Source organism: Naumovozyma dairenensis, chromosome 9, assembly GCF_000227115.2.
Source record: "Naumovozyma dairenensis CBS 421 chromosome 9, complete genome".
NCBI lineage: Eukaryota > Fungi > Ascomycota > Saccharomycetes > Saccharomycetales > Saccharomycetaceae > Naumovozyma > Naumovozyma dairenensis.
This window is the reverse complement of record NC_016487.1, coordinates 558,425-575,745: the sequence shown is the minus strand read 5'-3', so window position 1 is coordinate 575,745 and position 17,321 is coordinate 558,425. Positions and strand designations below refer to the sequence as shown.

The 17,321-nt window shown below is 32.7% G+C and overlaps 5 protein-coding genes and 1 non-coding gene across 6 annotated transcripts; 3 read left to right on the top strand and 3 right to left on the bottom strand.

Annotated features, from left to right (window-relative positions):
• The first annotated feature begins 338 nt into the window (after window positions 1–338).
• Window positions 339–422, top strand: NDAI0Itrna7L. The gene has a single exon. It is a non-coding gene; the product is annotated as a tRNA-Leu (tRNA).
• Window positions 423–1,868: 1,446 nt separating this feature from the next.
• On the top strand, window positions 1,869–2,603 carry NDAI0I02490 (uncharacterized protein; the record flags this gene model as incomplete). The annotated part of the gene is made up of 1 exon (XM_003672012.1): window positions 1,869–2,603. One exon carries the CDS (start codon window positions 1,869–1,871, stop codon window positions 2,601–2,603), a length of 735 nt encoding a protein of 244 aa, XP_003672060.1.
• Window positions 2,604–2,709: 106 nt separating this feature from the next.
• TAD3 (Tad3p) lies at window positions 2,710–3,862 on the bottom strand (the record flags this gene model as incomplete). The annotated part of the gene is made up of 2 exons (XM_003672011.1): window positions 2,710–3,623; window positions 3,754–3,862. The coding sequence occupies 2 exons, from the start codon at window positions 3,860–3,862 to the stop codon at window positions 2,710–2,712; spliced, it is 1,023 nt and encodes a 340-aa protein (XP_003672059.1).
• Window positions 3,863–6,536: 2,674 nt separating this feature from the next.
• Window positions 6,537–7,964, top strand: FUM1 (fumarase FUM1; the record flags this gene model as incomplete). Its single annotated transcript, XM_003672010.1, has 1 exon — window positions 6,537–7,964. The coding sequence occupies one exon, from the start codon at window positions 6,537–6,539 to the stop codon at window positions 7,962–7,964; it is 1,428 nt and encodes a 475-aa protein (XP_003672058.1).
• Window positions 7,965–9,729: 1,765 nt separating this feature from the next.
• On the bottom strand, window positions 9,730–12,036 carry PIG1 (protein phosphatase regulator PIG1; the record flags this gene model as incomplete). Its single annotated transcript, XM_003672009.1, has 1 exon — window positions 9,730–12,036. The coding sequence occupies one exon, from the start codon at window positions 12,034–12,036 to the stop codon at window positions 9,730–9,732; it is 2,307 nt and encodes a 768-aa protein (XP_003672057.1).
• A 2,786-nt stretch (window positions 12,037–14,822) lies between these two features.
• NDAI0I02450 (SDR family oxidoreductase) lies at window positions 14,823–15,854 on the bottom strand (the record flags this gene model as incomplete). Its single annotated transcript, XM_003672008.1, has 1 exon — window positions 14,823–15,854. One exon carries the CDS (start codon window positions 15,852–15,854, stop codon window positions 14,823–14,825), a length of 1,032 nt encoding a protein of 343 aa, XP_003672056.1.
• Window positions 15,855–17,321: the final 1,467 nt, after the last annotated feature.

The window sequence follows — 17,321 nt, the reverse complement described above, 5'->3', positions numbered from 1 at the left end:
CATAGTATTGGGATCTTATTAAGATCATCTTACTCGATATTTATACGTTTCTAAAACGTGTTTATTATCGAGGATTCTAGTATACGATTCTGTCGATCAGTTTGGTTTATTCTACTTCATTAGTGATTTTCTCAATGGGTAATTTCATATATTATAATTGGATGTGCATCAAGTTTCAAGTTAGTTCATGTTTCAAGTCTGTCATTCTTTATATGGTGCGGCACTCGTATACCGAGATGCAATGGTAGTTGAAATCCGGTTATTAATATCGGATAGCGGGTTAGTCGAGTTTGACCTAAAGTAGTAATCTCACAATACCAAACAAATATAATTCAATTGGAGGGTTGGCCGAGTGGTCTAAGGCGGCAGACTTAAGATCTGTTGGACGGTTGTCCGCGCGAGTTCGAACCTCGCATCCTTCATTATTTTTTGGTATTTTTTGATAAGGTCGACCTAAACTGACGACAGTGAAAAAAAATTACGTTTTTCTTCAACTTTATTTCACAGCTTTTTAAGTTTATTATTCTACTATTTTTTAGCTCACTTGTTTTTCTATTTAAGACTTGAAACCTTTTTTGTATTCCATTGCAAAATGACAAAGGAAAAAGTTGATAATCGAAGCGTAAGACAGTATCACAATATTGAAGTTGGTAATTTTACCAGACATATCTCTCTGGAAACAGCCTATTCCACCCCCACCCCCCTTATGGGTGGGAGAACTATCTAATTATGTTAAATGTATATGGAAGGAAAGATTCCCTGCTTTTATACTCATGAAATTTACTGCACATCTTGCTATACAACATGACTTAATATTCACATTAAATTTCAACAAAAAAATTGTCATAAAACTTTTTAACAGTTTTATATGAGCTATTTGGAAGTATTCCCATTTGCTTTATCTCAAAGAATTTCTAAATAGATTTCATAACGGTTGAAAGATGACGCTTCAAATTTTATTGAATTTTTATTTACTTTTGGTTTTCCAATTTTTCAGGAGAGCTAACCTTTCGTTTTCTGATAATTAAATAAATTTGACTATAGTAACTAAAAAAAATTCCCTAATTTTTTAACTCACCCATCTGTTAGATGAAATTCGTGCTGATATAGCACTAGAGCCACGAGGATTTCTCTGTTGGTATACCAGAGAGTTATCAGTGTGATCTTAAGTGGCACTGTTGTCTTTATTAAGTACTTCATGGCTAATTAATAGTGTATACGTTCATCCACTATATGTTTTTACCCATTGAAATGAGTCTTTCTAATCTTCTATCCTCTTAGTCAATCCATTTATATATTCCACACGGTAGTTCAATTTGAAGGGGTTGATCTGAGCTACATATATCCAGTCAAAAAATAATTATACAGTTTACATAATACTAGTACAGCCATCCTGGAGTCAATTTGACTTAATTGTCTTCTTTATTATATATATATATATATATATATATATGCTTCTCGCACTAATTGCAACACAATGCCATATATCCACTAGATTACGAAAAGTAACCATATACCGGCCTTGTGTACCCTACTAAATGTAAGACTTCACTACTTTTGTGATGTACCAGTACATGATGGATTCTGGTCACACCTTTACATTTCTCTAACTTAATCCATTGAGAATTTTTGGGTTGATGTGAAAAATAAAGTCGTACCATCACCACTTTCTTTTGGGCAACAAGAACCCAATATATCCTTTATTGGATTCCAAGAGGGTATATAAACAAATACCTGGTTCATACTTTTTTAATTTTTTTTTACCACTTTTTGTCACTTTTTTGTGTAAGTTGTCAAAATTTCTAATTTATCTCATCTTCAAATAATAACATTAGGGGAAGCTATTCATTTGATAACTAACACTCATTATGACAAATTTGTTGAAAATATTTCCTTTCTTCTCCTTTACGTATATTTTATTTCATGCTGTGAATGCAACGAACGTTACTGAAGCAGGGTTGGCCATTCTCGAGAAGTTGGAAATAGACACTTGCGTTTCCTTTCTTCAACATAATAATAGGATTGCTGATGACGATTCGTCCCATATCAAATATTATGACGAGATTTTCCATGACATAGAATCAATTTATGAATACTTGAGGGAATTTGAAGAAGTATATCTTTCTAATCCTCAACTTCTTCAAATAATGGAGAAATTATTACAGTTAAAACGGCGAGTGATTGATGAACGTCTTCTACACTTAAGTGAAATAAAAGACGAGGTTATTCGTATTAAGAAAGCATTGCGAATGGCAATCACTCACCCACCAGCTCACTATTCTAATTTTACAATCAGGAATTGGAAAGTAACAAATGAAGATGGACCAGATGAAGAAGCATCGTTGTGGATTGTAGACATGATTGCCAAGGATATTGAAAAAGATGACTTGGCTAAAAATGGACAAAAGCCAAGATTCACGAAGCAAATTCAATTATTCAGTGAAGATGCTTATGTCTTCACATTTATTGCTTTGTTTGTGGGTAAATGTCCATTCTACCTTCCGTTACTTTGTAGTATTATTTTTATGTTCGGTGCAATTGGGGTAATACTATGGGTTCTTCATGTAATCAAAATCCTTTTCGATTTTGGTATCATCTTCTAAGTTGGATATTGGCAATTTGTTTTTGTAATTATTATACAGTTTGCATAAATCCAATCTGTAAAATAAGAAAAATTATGTTATGCTTATTTGTTCAATCTTTTGAAAATTAACAACATGTATAGTTCTCTACACTTCCGACTGGATATTCATCTCCAATCCATTGGAATACTTCATATTTGGAGTTCAAGTTTTTATTTGCATGCATACAATATCCGTGGCCACTTTCTGGTCTTAAACTGCCTGTAACTTCCATTGGTTTGATAAAAATCAATCGTTTGATTCTTGAATGTATTAATGCCATACTACACATGGAGCAAGGTTCATGTGTGGTATATACATCGAAATTTAAACATAAGTATGTCTTTTCTCGATAATTATTACTTTCCTTTGCCTCTTGTTCTAATTTTCTCCTTTTAACCTCATCTTCAGCTACTTTCTTAATCCCATTCATTATGCTATGGTCTAACTGGCAACCACTAGTGGAATTTCGTTGATCAATTGACAATATATGGTTTAAAGGATCCAAGGGATTTACAAATAATGAAACTACTGGAATTTCATTTGATTTGGCTAAGGATTGAGATTGTTTGCTAATAATATCTAATTTTCCTCTAATAGAATCCATATCAATGATATAATCGTTTAATATTTGATCATTGGGATTCCCATTCCAAACCATGGGCCAAAATTTCTTGGACCATTCATTTATTAGTTCCCTTGTAATAGGAGGTTCCTTTGGAACTTTTAAATCCTTATTAAGGTTTGTATATTGGATTTTTTCAACATTTCCATTGGGGGTCTTCTTTTCAATAGATTCAAGTAGTTTTATTATATCTTCACGGTCTGCTATATATTCCACTGAGCATAAAATTAGTTTCAATAATGATTTATCATTTGGGTTCTTTTGGATACGTTTTAGATGTAACAATGATATGGGATCGGTCTCTTTAATATTACGTCTAATGAATGCAATAAAATATTTTGAATCTTGAGGATTAATATCGATTGTCCAAATGTTGACTATACGAGAAAAAATAATTAAATATATTAAAAAAATAGTTAAAATATTATTTTTAATTCCAGCAGTTAGTATTTATTTGTTCTATAATAATGGTGGAAGAAAATATGGAAGTACGGTTATTAAACATACTCAATTCTGGTTCAGATGTAATATGTTTTGGTAAAATTTGTTGAAGTCGACCTTCAATAATACATTTTTGGAAATCGATCTTCAGAGGATTATTTACCTTTTTCACCATTAATTCTTGTGCGTGCTACTACTGCCTTTGTTATTTTTTATTTGCTTCGAGAATCTTTTCATTCATCTATTCATTTGTTCTTGTCTTCATTTGTTCATTCAAATTTTTCAATGTCTTTTCGAGTCTTGCTTGAGATCCGCAATGCCTATTGTCAAGAACATCAACAAACAAGATATAAAAGCAGAAAGACGAGAAACGAAAACAAGTTAGAGAGTATAAGATAGCTAAATGTTATCCCTAGTCAAGAGCACGACCAAATCTTATCTCGCATTCTACTATAGGTATGGTTCGAAACTCGTTAAATGAAAGAAGGCAGCTTTAACGTCTCCATCGGAACATAACGTATATTCATAATGGGTGAGATTTTTTCCAAACAATCAGGATTGCATTTTAAATGAATGCTACTCTGCGTAGTATTACCTGCCTCCATAGATAAAAAAAGGCTCTCAAAAGAATACTTACTATCCGATTACAATGTGATATTGTACTCTTAACCAGTTATTCTCAAGAAAGAAAATAAGAAATGTGTTTATGAAAATGCTAAAGTTAAACGAAGCTAAATATTATTTTATCAGTTAGAATTCTTTTTGCTCATATGATATGGTTAATGCAAATTGAGAAAGACAGCTAAGCAATCATGTTGTAAAAGATTATACATAATTTTGGGGAAATAATCAATGTCTTTGATTTTTTCTTTAACTAAGATGGAAGCAGATTAAGCTAAATGGGCTTCAAAGTACCAGAAGATTGTTTCTGATATCATGACAGTAGCCATATTCACAAAAGCATAAGAATAACGAAATTTTTTTCTTTATGTTTCGAGATGAATATTTAAATGCGCAGAGACAAGTAGGTACCGGTCCTAGTTCTTACTACGAAATGCCTAGGTGTGGTGTATTTTGATGAAGAATCTAGGATCCTGGGAACTCTAGCAGTCCCTCATTTGAAGGTATTACTATGGCATATAAGGTATTTACTCCTTTACTGTTTTTAACCTCTAAAGAGGTAACTAGTACTCACAAAAAAAACTACAGTAATATAATTATTTTCATCACTACTGAAGACTGAAAGAGAATATTCTGTGGAAGATGTTCACAAAAGAATGACCTTACACTACGCTACAAGAAACGTGAACTTGCTAGATTGGTAGATCACCTTATTTTGTGAAAAACAGTTTTACATACAAGTGTCAGCAGAAATAGTAAGTCTTTTTTTTTTCCGTTCTTCTTCTTCTCGTTTCTATTTCATTCGAATTCGAATAGTCAATCTATATCCAAAATTATTGACTATCTTACACACGTACATTTTTCATACATTGGGTTCTAATCATAAAAATGGTGGGGTGTTCGAGTAATTCACTAGAAACAAAACATAAAAACACAAAAAAAAATAAGAAGAAGAATATACACAAAGATCAGTTTTAAAAAAAAGCGCATGAAACTTTAAATTATAAAGTTATATAAAGGAATAAAGAACCCATGGAACTTTGATTTCTTTTCTTTCTTGTTTCCTTATTTTTCCTCTCTTGTTTTATTCAAATTCATTTAAATCTGTCTCTTGCATAATCATTATCGTCATCACTCAAAGAAAATAATACCAAACAAATAAACATCTATTAGTTTACAAAATACAGACTAATACCAAATGAAATATAGAACTTTAATTATCATTACATTGGGGATCATCACAGAATGTATATTTTGTGAGACGACGGCACTGGATGGAAACGAAGGGGACATTCCAACACCAGTCGTGCCATCTTTATTGAAACAACCTCTCTACACCATGGGAATAGAGGAGGAAGAGTTGTCGGATGCTATTGAGAAAAGCTTATCCTCTTCCTCTTCTGATGATGATGTGCTGGCAGATGATGAACTTACAATGGAAGATGTTCTATCTGAGTTGGAGGACTACGGTATAGAAGTAGACTTGAAACAGATAGAGAACATGTCTCATATGAGTTTGTAGTCGTGAAGTGGTCTGCAATACGTGTGGGCTTCTTCATCTGGCCCCCCACGTTGTGCTGGTTACTTGATGGGATAAGTGTCAATGGTTCAGTACCACCCAGAGGTGGTAGTTAGGTAAAGCTGGCACACAAAAGTAGGTTTTCCGGTTTCGCGGTCTTCAATTGTCAGTTGTCAGTTGTCAATTGTCGATTATCAATTTCTGAATTTCTGAATTTCTGATTGGTTTACACAAATGTGCGTTATATAATAAATATATAAATATATATATATATATATATTTATATATATACCATTCCTCGAGGATTCCTATATTCCTTCTTCATAGAAAAATATGCAATTATTCTTTTTATTACTTACAAAGTTATTGTTAGATAAATACATTACTGACCATCCAATTCATCTCTCCATTGTTCCCACAATTCTGACTCGGCATTCTCCGGTAATTTAAAGTCATCATCATTTAATTGAATTTTCTCACTAGGGTCTCATCAAATAATAATAAATAATATTCCGAGGCCTCATTCGAGCAGCCATCATCAATCTAATAAAAATATACAATTACATACTATAAATATATTATAATGCTAAAATTTACAACGTCTCATTCAAGACTATTATCGTCCTCTTCTGTGTCTAGGGCTCGATTCATATACAAGAATAATACACCTCCACATCCACATCCATATCAGCTCATCACCAAAATATCCATGTCAACTAACTCCAAAACACCATCAAATGAATCATCATTCAGAGTTGAAACTGATTCGTTCGGTGAAATTAAAGTCCCTTCAAACAAATATTGGGGTGCTCAAACACAAAGATCTTTCCAAAATTTTAAAATCGGGGGAGAAAGAGAAAAAATACCACTACCAATAATAAAGGCATTCGGTATCTTAAAGAAATCTGCTGCCATTGTCAATCAATCCCTAGGAACTTTAGATCCTTCCATTGCCACTCCAATAATTAAAGCATCTGATGAAGTTATTCAGGGGAAATTGAATGACCATTTCCCTCTTGTTGTGTTCCAAACTGGTTCAGGTACTCAAACAAATATGAACGCAAATGAAGTAATCTCAAATAGAGCTAACGAATTGATCGGTGCAGAATTAGGATCTAAAAAGATTCATCCTAATAATCACGTCAACCAATCACAATCTTCTAATGATACTTTCCCCTCAGTAATGCATATAGCTGCTGTCTTGGAATTGAATAATAATTTAATACCTCAATTAACAGAATTGAAAAATTCATTAGATAACAAGGCAAAAGAATATGCAAATATTGTCAAGATTGGTAGAACTCATTTACAAGATGCAACTCCTTTGACTTTGGGTCAAGAATTCTCAGGTTACGTACAACAGTTAACCAACGGTATTGAAAGAATTCAAGCTTCGTTGTATCATTTAAAATTCTTGGCTCAAGGTGGTACCGCTGTTGGAACAGGTCTAAACACTAAAGTGGGGTTCGATAAAATGATTGCTCAAGAAGTCTCCAAGGAAACAGGTATTGATTTTGAAACTGCTCCAAATAAATTCGAAGCCCTAGCGGCACATGACGCTATTGTATTTGCCTCTTCAGCAATTACTACTGTGGCAGGTTCTTTATTTAAGATTGCTCAAGATATTAGATATTTAGGGTCTGGTCCTCGTTGTGGATATGGTGAATTACAATTACCTGAAAACGAACCTGGTTCATCAATTATGCCTGGTAAAGTTAATCCAACTCAAAATGAGGCAATGACTCAAGTAGCTCTTCAAATTATGGGTAATAATCAAACTATTGTGATGGCTGGTTCACAAGGTCAATTCGAATTGAACGTTTATAAACCTTTAATGATTGCTAATTTGTTGAATTCAATTAGATTGATGAGTGACGCTTGTCATTCATTTAAAATTCATTGTGTGGACGGACTAAAGGCAAATACAGATAAAATTAATGAAAATTTACATAAATCATTAATGTTAGTCACTGCATTAAATCCTAAGATTGGTTATGATGCTGCTTCAAAATTAGCTAAAAATGCTCATGCTAAAAATATTACTTTAAAGGAATCTGCATTAGAATTAGGTTTATTGACGGAAGAAGAATTCGACCAATGGGTCATTCCAGAAAATATGATTGGACCAAAACCATAACATAACATTTAGTATAGTATATATGATCTTATCCACATGACGTTATATAGCCCATATAAATGACTGTAACACTTTTCTATTTATTTTTTGTTCGACCAACCGACTTACCTAAATACGCTACGGATCCACCATGTTCTTGATATCCTGTTTTCTTTATTTTCTGCAAACAAATTTTCTATTCTATTCATTGAATTGTTAGATATTCTAGTTGATGCAAATGGTTTTCACAATTGGATATTTTAAATAAGGGACAAATCACAAAAATGCATGATTGCATCTTATGAAGAATGTCATTGATGTGTCCAAATTTTAAGTCAGTAATGATGTGGTTGAAATATCCTCCCAATGATGAAAATGATTGGGGTCGTCGTTATGGGTCTATCGATCAATCTGGTAATGACAAAAATTGAAAACGTAAAGGATAAAATTCGTTATTCAAACATGTGAAGTCTTATTTGAAGCTGGTTGGGACATTCTTTGATGGGAAAAATTGAACTACTTAAAAGGGAAGGCTATGTCGCAAAGATTAACAAGCATTTAAATTAATGTCGAAGAGTCGAAGGGAAGGTACTTTAAAATAGAATTCTAGCGAATATTTATTTGGCAACGAGGAAGGCATTCCAAAAATGTCAAGAGTCATATTTCCATAGTAGTTCTCTTTATGAAAACTTCACCATATTTAAATTTTGGAACAACATTCCAAATCATAGTCTGGTATTTTTTTATATTGGTATTACAAGTATTAATGGTTTATTACCTGTAGGGACAATTCTACAGAAGTTTTTTTATAAGGCTCAAAAAACTCTCATGAATAGGAAGAGTAATTAGTGTTAACGTTACGTATGTTGAAGTATAAAATGGAATAAAAAAGAGTGATAGAATTTTATATACTGTACTAAGATGGAAGAGAATTTAAGGACATATTGCTTCTAAATTAGAAAGAAGAAGAATAGAATCCTTTATGGTTAAATAATAAATACGACAGTCATTCCTCCATAATTGATCCTGTCACATATCCGTGTAAATTCGGCGGATTGCTAGTTGTTTGTAGTGGGATAACTACTTTTTTGGTATTTTCTTTGTTTTGGGAACAAATAGGTGGCGAGAAATGGAATGGAAAAGAATGGGCAACAGATATTTTCCCATTCTTACCAAAACAGCTGGAGCCCGAGTCAATATTATGTATAATATTGATTATTGATTATTATATAATACTTAAATCCTTCTTGAATATATCTCGATACAACGACACTATTAGTGGTAGCACCTATCGGACTTGGAAACGATGATGTATTCCAGTTCAGCAAATGATAATGCTGATTATTTACTTTAGTTGACCAAGATCAAATAGAACAGCTACGGATAGAATCGAGTCATTACTCAGAGTAAGTTAGTTAAACTGGGGAATAAGCAATAAAAAAAATAGCAATGAGGATGAAGATGAAAAAAAGAATATAAGTTTCTTGATGCATAAATAGATAGCAAATAATCATAAATAAATTTATGTAATGTACATTTCTATACGTAATGAGAAGACAAATGGATAAGGCCTTTAAAAAAATATATTAGGGGAGCGATCTCATGAATATTATTATGCAACATGTTATTTTTCTTTTTTTGATGTTGTTTCGTATATGAGTATGGAAATAAAAATCTAGCGAATATAGACAAGTGATGGGAAGGGTCGAGAATGAGTAAAATACTTACAAAAGGATAAGGTGTTGTAAACGTCTTGAATAATGCATAAATGAATGTGTAGAATTATTTATTTTTTGAAGCTGAAAATTCCAATTGAATCGTGATGTGCATTTTGTTCATTAATATTATTGAGATCTGTTATTGTTGGGTCATAAAAACAATAAGAGTTCAATAATGATTGATAATCTGTTTCATTTATTATTGTAGGCGGAGATTTCCTATTACCAATTGTTATTGTTTCCACTGAATTATTCGAAGCCATGTAATTTTCATTATAATTATCATTATTTTCTCCAAAATTTGATATATAGTATGTATTATTGTCATCGTTAATGTTACTATTATTTGTATCAGTTGAATCAGACAAAACACTTTGTAAATCATCTACTATCACTGAAGATATTCTGAGATTATTACTATTATTTGAATTCATTTTAGTCAACCCATTTAATGGAGTCATATCAGTGATTGAAGAAGACAATGAAGAGGAAGATAATGAAGGAGGTGTGTTTAAGAATGTAGACGATAAAGATGGATAATCGTAAGAATATGATGATGCTGATGATGAATTCAGTTCATTTTGGCTAATTGATAAAGCAGAAGATGATGAAGAAGAAGAAGATAGAGAATTATTATAATGCATAAGATTTTCATTATGAGGGGAAGAATAATTGTTGTTATAGTTACAATAGTAACTAATATCATCATCATCATTATGATCGCCAGTTAGTAAGAATGGGAGGACATTATTGTATTGTACCATACCATTACTATTGTTCTTATTGTTGTTGCAGTTCTTTTCTTCATCATTAAATACTATGTCGGTATGATCATTTGACTCTTCATTATCTTCAAGGGTGTCATCAATTGAAGAAATTATAACTTCATTTAAGTTTGTTGGTTTAATTAAAGTTGTATCATCATGATATAAATGTTTCAAAGGAGAAGTATTATAATAATCTGTATCATCAGTAAATCTTCTTGAATTATCAGGTTTTGTAATTTGATGAGTCACGGTAGTTGATATTAAGAAATCTGAATTGACAGGTTTTCCTGATCTATTGTTTTCGTTTTCGTTTTCGTTTTCGTTTTCGTTTGGTTGTTTAGTAATGCTCTGTTTTGATGATGATGATGATATTTCTGGAGATGAATATATTTTTTTCTCAGTTTTGACCATTATTGAAATGTTATAATTTTTATAATTATTATTATCATAATAAGTTTCATTATTGACATCATAACAGCAACATAATTCCATATTTAGGGGACAATTTGTTATTTTATGATTATCATTAGTATTATCATTACAATAGATTAAATTTTGATTTTTCAAAATGTTTTTCAAACTTGTCAAATCTATGGTAAATTTAAATTCATCAATATTTTTAGTAATTGATTTATTATAGTATGCCATTAAATAATGAATTGATTTCCAATTATTGAAAGTATATTTAATTTCAATATTTTTCTCGAAATTCAAATTATTGACAACAAGGTAACCTATCAATTTAAAAGAAGTTTGATCCATTCTGTTGTAGTCTTGTGATAGTGAATATAATTTAATGTTTTGACCATTTAAATATATGAAAATTGCTTGTTCCATATCACTTTGAATATTATTATTTGGGTGTTTTTGTGGTGGAATGAATTCATTAACGTCTGAACCTATTAAATTCCAATCTATTATATTAAAATCATATTTTTGATGAATGTTTAACAAAAGTTCATCTTCTTCAGTTGTTGTATCGTTTGATGATGAAGGTGAGGTTGTGGTAGTATCTACAGATAATAATGGTTTGATTGAAGGTATTTCATCCATGGGAATGAGACGATGTATGTCATTATTATTATTATTATTATGACAATATGGCTTCTTCTTGTTCTTATTAGTATCCAATAAGAAATTATTAAAGTTTAAATTATCAAAATATTTCAAATCGAAATCTGAATCTAATTCTAAATCTGAATCTGATTCTAATTCGGAATTATTATTATTTCTTGTATGGAGATTGAAGTTAAAATTGTAATTGAAATTATTACTTAAACGATAATTTTCTAAAGGCAATAAAATATCATCGTCATCATCATCGTCACCATTCCTATCGTCATAATTTTTAAAATGAGAATGTTCAATAGGTAATAATGAAGGTGAAGTTTCATTTGATATTGATATAGGTTCATCATTAGAGCAAAAATTCTTCACAGTAGTCAATTCAGGAGCAAATCTAACATTTTTCAAAGAAGATGAAGAAGATGAAGTTGTTGTTGTAGTAGCACTTGAAATACTTGAATTTGAATGTGTTTTAATAATCTTTTTAAGGGCAGATTTATTATTCATTAATGGTTGTTTTCGGTTCGGTTCCTGATAAATCATGCAGTAAGTAGGTAGCTGATTAAAAGAAAAGATGGAAGATTAAGGCTTCAGCAGGGGCCTATAGGAATATTAGTTGTTAGATTTTTTTATAAATCCCAAAAAAGCCCTGGTGTTCAAGTATTGAATAGAATCGACTTGGGCTAGAACTGAAAATCAATGTAATGTACAAAGGGTTCTCTTTTGGGAAAGCGGCTATTGTCAATAATAAGAGCAGGGACCTTTTTTGTATCTTTTCTTAGTAAAAGATGAGTAATTGATGAGAAATCGAAAATAAAATATAGAGAGAAATAACGGTGCTTGCTAACACGTTTGCCTCCCGTTTGTTCCTTTATATAAAATACATTAAGGTTGACTTATCTGACTATTATAAATAAATGAATAAATGAATAAATGAATGAATAGAAAAAATCAAGACTTTCTCCTTATCTCGCTCGTTTGTTCTTCTTCGGACTGTCCAATACAAATGACCAAACGATAGGCGCTGAGCAGCCACTTTCATAGCAAGAGCTGTAGTCCACATCCAGGCACCCATGTATGTGTGGAGGTGGAATAAATAAATAAATACATAAATGGCTTGTTTTACTTTTAGTTCTACTTTTAGTTTTTCTTCTCCATTTACTATCGCTATTACTGTTGGTATTTGCTTGTGCTTGTGCTTGTGCTACAATGTAAACGTTACATAAGAAAGGAAAACTCAACAAATCAAATTTGGTAGTCAGTCAATGATATATAATGGTGTGTACGGAAGGCTCTGAGCCCAGATCCGTGGACCGTGGACCGTTGTCTCGGTTCCTTGTTTTTCTTTTTCTCGGTGCGAGTCAAAAGAGGAGACCGTGCACCACACAGACACGTACCCTACGTACTGAATCCTTCTCCATGCCTGTGATCCGCGGAGTAAAATTATTGGATCCGGGGTGCATGATCATTTTTGTACGGAAGGTTCTCCGCTTGGGCCAGATGTTATTCTATGCAGCCTGCAGCATACATACACCGCATCAGGCATGTTACGGATAGAAATAATTTTCTAGACTATCCTCTTTTGGTACTCTCTAGCCTGGTTTGGACCCTACTGTAACACATTTCTAGCCTACCCCCTAGTTGTAGCCTAAATATTTTTGGGCGGGGATTTCTGGTACTTAATCCAGAACCGATTTTTTTATACCCCTACCTGTAGCCTAAAAATGGAGAATTTTACCCCTACTTATAACTAAAAATTGAAAATTTCTACCCATATTCCTAGCCTAAACTTTTAGTGAAAACAATTGAATCTACCCTACCCCGTATCCAAACCCGTAACATGTCTGCACAGCTTACCTATATCTCTCTAAATCTACTTTAGCTTTCTAATAATAATATAACCCCATGTCGCCATATCATCGATTCCCTTTATGGAAGTTGTGTTACCCATCTCCCCCCCCCCCCACTGGAGGAGAAGTTCCAGAATTACACGGTAATGATAGCAGATGTTATCATCTCCTGATAAAAAAGGCTCCACGGTACCTACGTACATTGTTATGTGGAGATGGAGGAGGTTGCATGAACGAGCGAAGATATGACGTACGTTATGCACAGAAATCTAGATCTCTGGGCGATTCTTCTTGAATAGTTTTTTGTGTAAAAGAACAAAGTGCGCAGAAAGTGTTTTCACCCATCCATTCCATATAGTATAGAGTAGTAAAGACATAAGGAAGGAAATCCCCCACAAACTTATTGCGGGCCCCATGCAATAATATAAAGTAGCAATACTTATCTACCTACCTCAAGAGGAAAGGAAACTATTGAACCCCAATTCAGAAGAAATACAATTTTGATTGCGTTGTTATGGTAAATGTTAGCTAGCTAGCTTTCCCATGTTCTTTGAATTGAATTGGATTACGAATGTAAGTAAGTAGAGAAACCTATACAGTCCAGCTTCCAGGTTGGTTCCTGATTGGGACTAATTAAGAAACGCAGTACCTTCCAATCATGTTGTCTATCGAAAACAGTAAACTAACATAGTCTTGTACATTATACTGTCTGGAACACAAGGGTAGGTATATACTGTAAGGAAAGCGTCATTTCCGCGCACTTATGTAACATGCCCCAATCTCCCCCAATTTCCCCCAACAACATTTGTACCTCTCTATAAAGAAAACCAATAGATTCTGGCCGCGTTCATAACTGTTACTGTCATTGACGGTGGTCTGTACACTATACGTACGCAAAACCCCAACCCATATAATATAAGGACAAGAATCGTTTCTCAACAATACGTATTATATGCCACTGCGATAACAAAACCTAATAATAACCTTATTTTCTTTCATCAAGCATTATTTTATTTTTTATTATTTAGTAAAATCATGTATATGAATTGCGAGGATTCGGGGAAGTAGCAAAGTGACTCTCATTGTAAGATTGCAATATAAGCTCATGATCTTGAAACGAGTTGATTTAAGCAATGTCCAAGGGTGTAGACCGAGGACTACGCAAGCTGAGAAGAAGCTGAATATACTTCTAATATTGAAGATAAACTAACTAACATGAAATAAAAATATACAAAAAGTTATAATTTTACAGGTACATGAGATAATAAAACTCAGGATATGTTGTTCATTACTTGCATATTTCAGCACGGAAATTTGTATTAAGTATTACTGTGGAATGAAGATCAAAGCCATTGAACCACTGTACTACTGGTTAAAGATGTAAAAAAAATGTTATTATTAAAATGTTCTATGTGTGTATATATATATATATATATGTATGTATAAATTAAACAAATATATTAGTAGCGATTCTTACCATTATAATCTACCTTCAACTTCCAAGATTTGTTTAACACTATCATCAACAGTTTGTTTTAAGCTTCTAAATGGGAAACCCAATAGTTGTTTACTCTTTCTATTGTCTACTTTACAATTTTTGGCTAGAATTTCACTACCAGAGCCTGGTTTACCAACTGGGATTTTACCTTTCAATTGTGGGAAATCTTCATTAATTATATCCAAGATATCTTGACTAGCATGCATACCTTCAGCTAACAATAATCTTTGACCATAACATTCCTTCTTTTCAAAAGCAGCTAAATGAGCTTTAGAAACATCACGGACATCAATATAAGGACCACAAATTTCCATAATTTGAGATTCCTCAGTGGCATGAACGATTTGGTTGATAATTTCACTAGATGTGTTCAAAACTTTCTTTGATGCATCAACAAACATTTGTGGACCATAAACGTAACCAGGATTAACAGTACTCAAAGTAAAATTAACTTGATCTTTATTTTCCTTTAAGAATTCCCATGCAGCTCTTTCAGCAAACAATTTAGAAGCACAATAAGCAGTCACAGGGTCAGTTCTACAACCTTCCCAAGTTTGATTATTCCAACTTTCTTCAGTCAAAGTGATTGGTGTAGCCATTTGTTTAACATCAGCCACAGCAGCCATTGAAGAAGTAATAACAACATGTTCCACATTATCAGCAGCATATTTCTTTATAGCGTTTAAGATAAATTTAGTACCATTAACAGCTGGGATTAATAAATCCTTTTCGTAATCTTTTACGTTGAAAGTGAAAGGAGATGCAGTATGTAAGACAACGGAGATTTCCTTACCATACTTGGCAAATGCTTCATCAAAGGCACCTTCTTGGGCAATATCCTTGACGACAACCATGGATAATTGAGGATTGTTATTGAATTGTTTTTTCAATTCTTCACCCTTTTCAACGGATCTAGATGAACCAATGACTTTATAACCGGCTTGTAGTAAATCATTGACGATATGGGTAGCGATGAAACCAGTTGCACCAGAGACGAAAACAGTTTTGCTCATTGTTGTATAATAATTTAATTTTTTTGTTTGTTGATGTTATGTTATGTTATGTTATGTTATGTTATGTTATGTTATGTTATGTTATGTTATGTTTTGTTTTTCATCTATATGAACGGAAGAAATTTAGAGATAAGGAATTTTCAGATGGTTATCTTCTTCTGCTGGGATCTTCCCTTATATATAAGGGTATTGTTGTTTTAGGCTGTTGAATTATTACAGTTAGGAGATACTTACGTGCCTTGAAATTTTAATTACGATAACGTTTGTATTTACAGCCGAACGGATCCTTTACGGTGATATATTTACTGTGAACGAAAGACGTAGCAAAAAATCAATTATCCTTCTGCCCCCCCCTAAGAGAACTGCGTACAATGAATTTAGAACCTTCGAGAATTGCAATTCGGTAACCGTCGCTTACCGTCGGTCTAAAAATGCGGGTGATCCGTGTTACAGCCATGGGGCGGTGACAATTTTGAATTCTTTCTGTGAAAAAAAAAACACTCGGGAGCCTTCGTGAAAGGTCCGTGGAATAGATGGGGCCTAATTACCCGTGGATATCTTTAAGGGTGACTTTTGGATATATTTCTAGTCTAAAAAGTCAGTTAGTTAGTTGGGGGGGGGCCAATAATCACTAACGATATAAAGTTAAATGGAATATTTCTCTTCTTGACCCATCTGTAATATCAAAGGATGTTCTAAACCATTCGAGATTCAATGATATATCTAACGTATGGTAAATACCTTCATATTCCGACTGTAAAAGAAAAAAATTTCAGGGTTGTTTCTATAGAGGACAGTTCATCTACAAACTTTCCTTATCTAAAGGGAGTATTCTTACTTGTGTTATTTTACTATTCCTTTGTTTTTATCCTTGTTTCTAAATCATGTAGAACACGCACCAGGAATGTAAAGTACAGTCCTTTTAAGTTCTGCTCTTGCTTTAGGGAGTCGTTAAAGTCCTTAACTACCTGTTATTAATTATTGACTATGGGGTTAAAATAAAAAGTCGATCCCATGTATATATTTCCTTCAAAAAAATTTTTCTATTCTTAATTACTTAATGAACCAAGATTATTAGAAGAGATAAATTCCACAGTCTCTTTTCCCTTCCCAATTCATTTAATAGCATGGATGTCTTCGACTTCTATTGTTCACTGAACGTACCAATAATTAATTTTAAAACAGTCGACTCGTCTTGTCGATGGCGGCAAAGAGACTCATCCCTCATAGATCGATGATCCATATAGTGAAAAAAAAGGTGCGCGAAGGCTCTCTGATGAAAATTCCAAAATATGTATGTACAATGATGACGCCGATATTGAAATTTAATTATAGGATTATTCAGCAAAAACGTCTCATCGTGGTAAAGAAAAGAAACTACTTTGTTGATGAGCTTCCAAGCATTAAAAGAAGATAAGTTGATCGTTAAAAGAACTCTCCCACCTTATATCACAGTATTTATTTAAT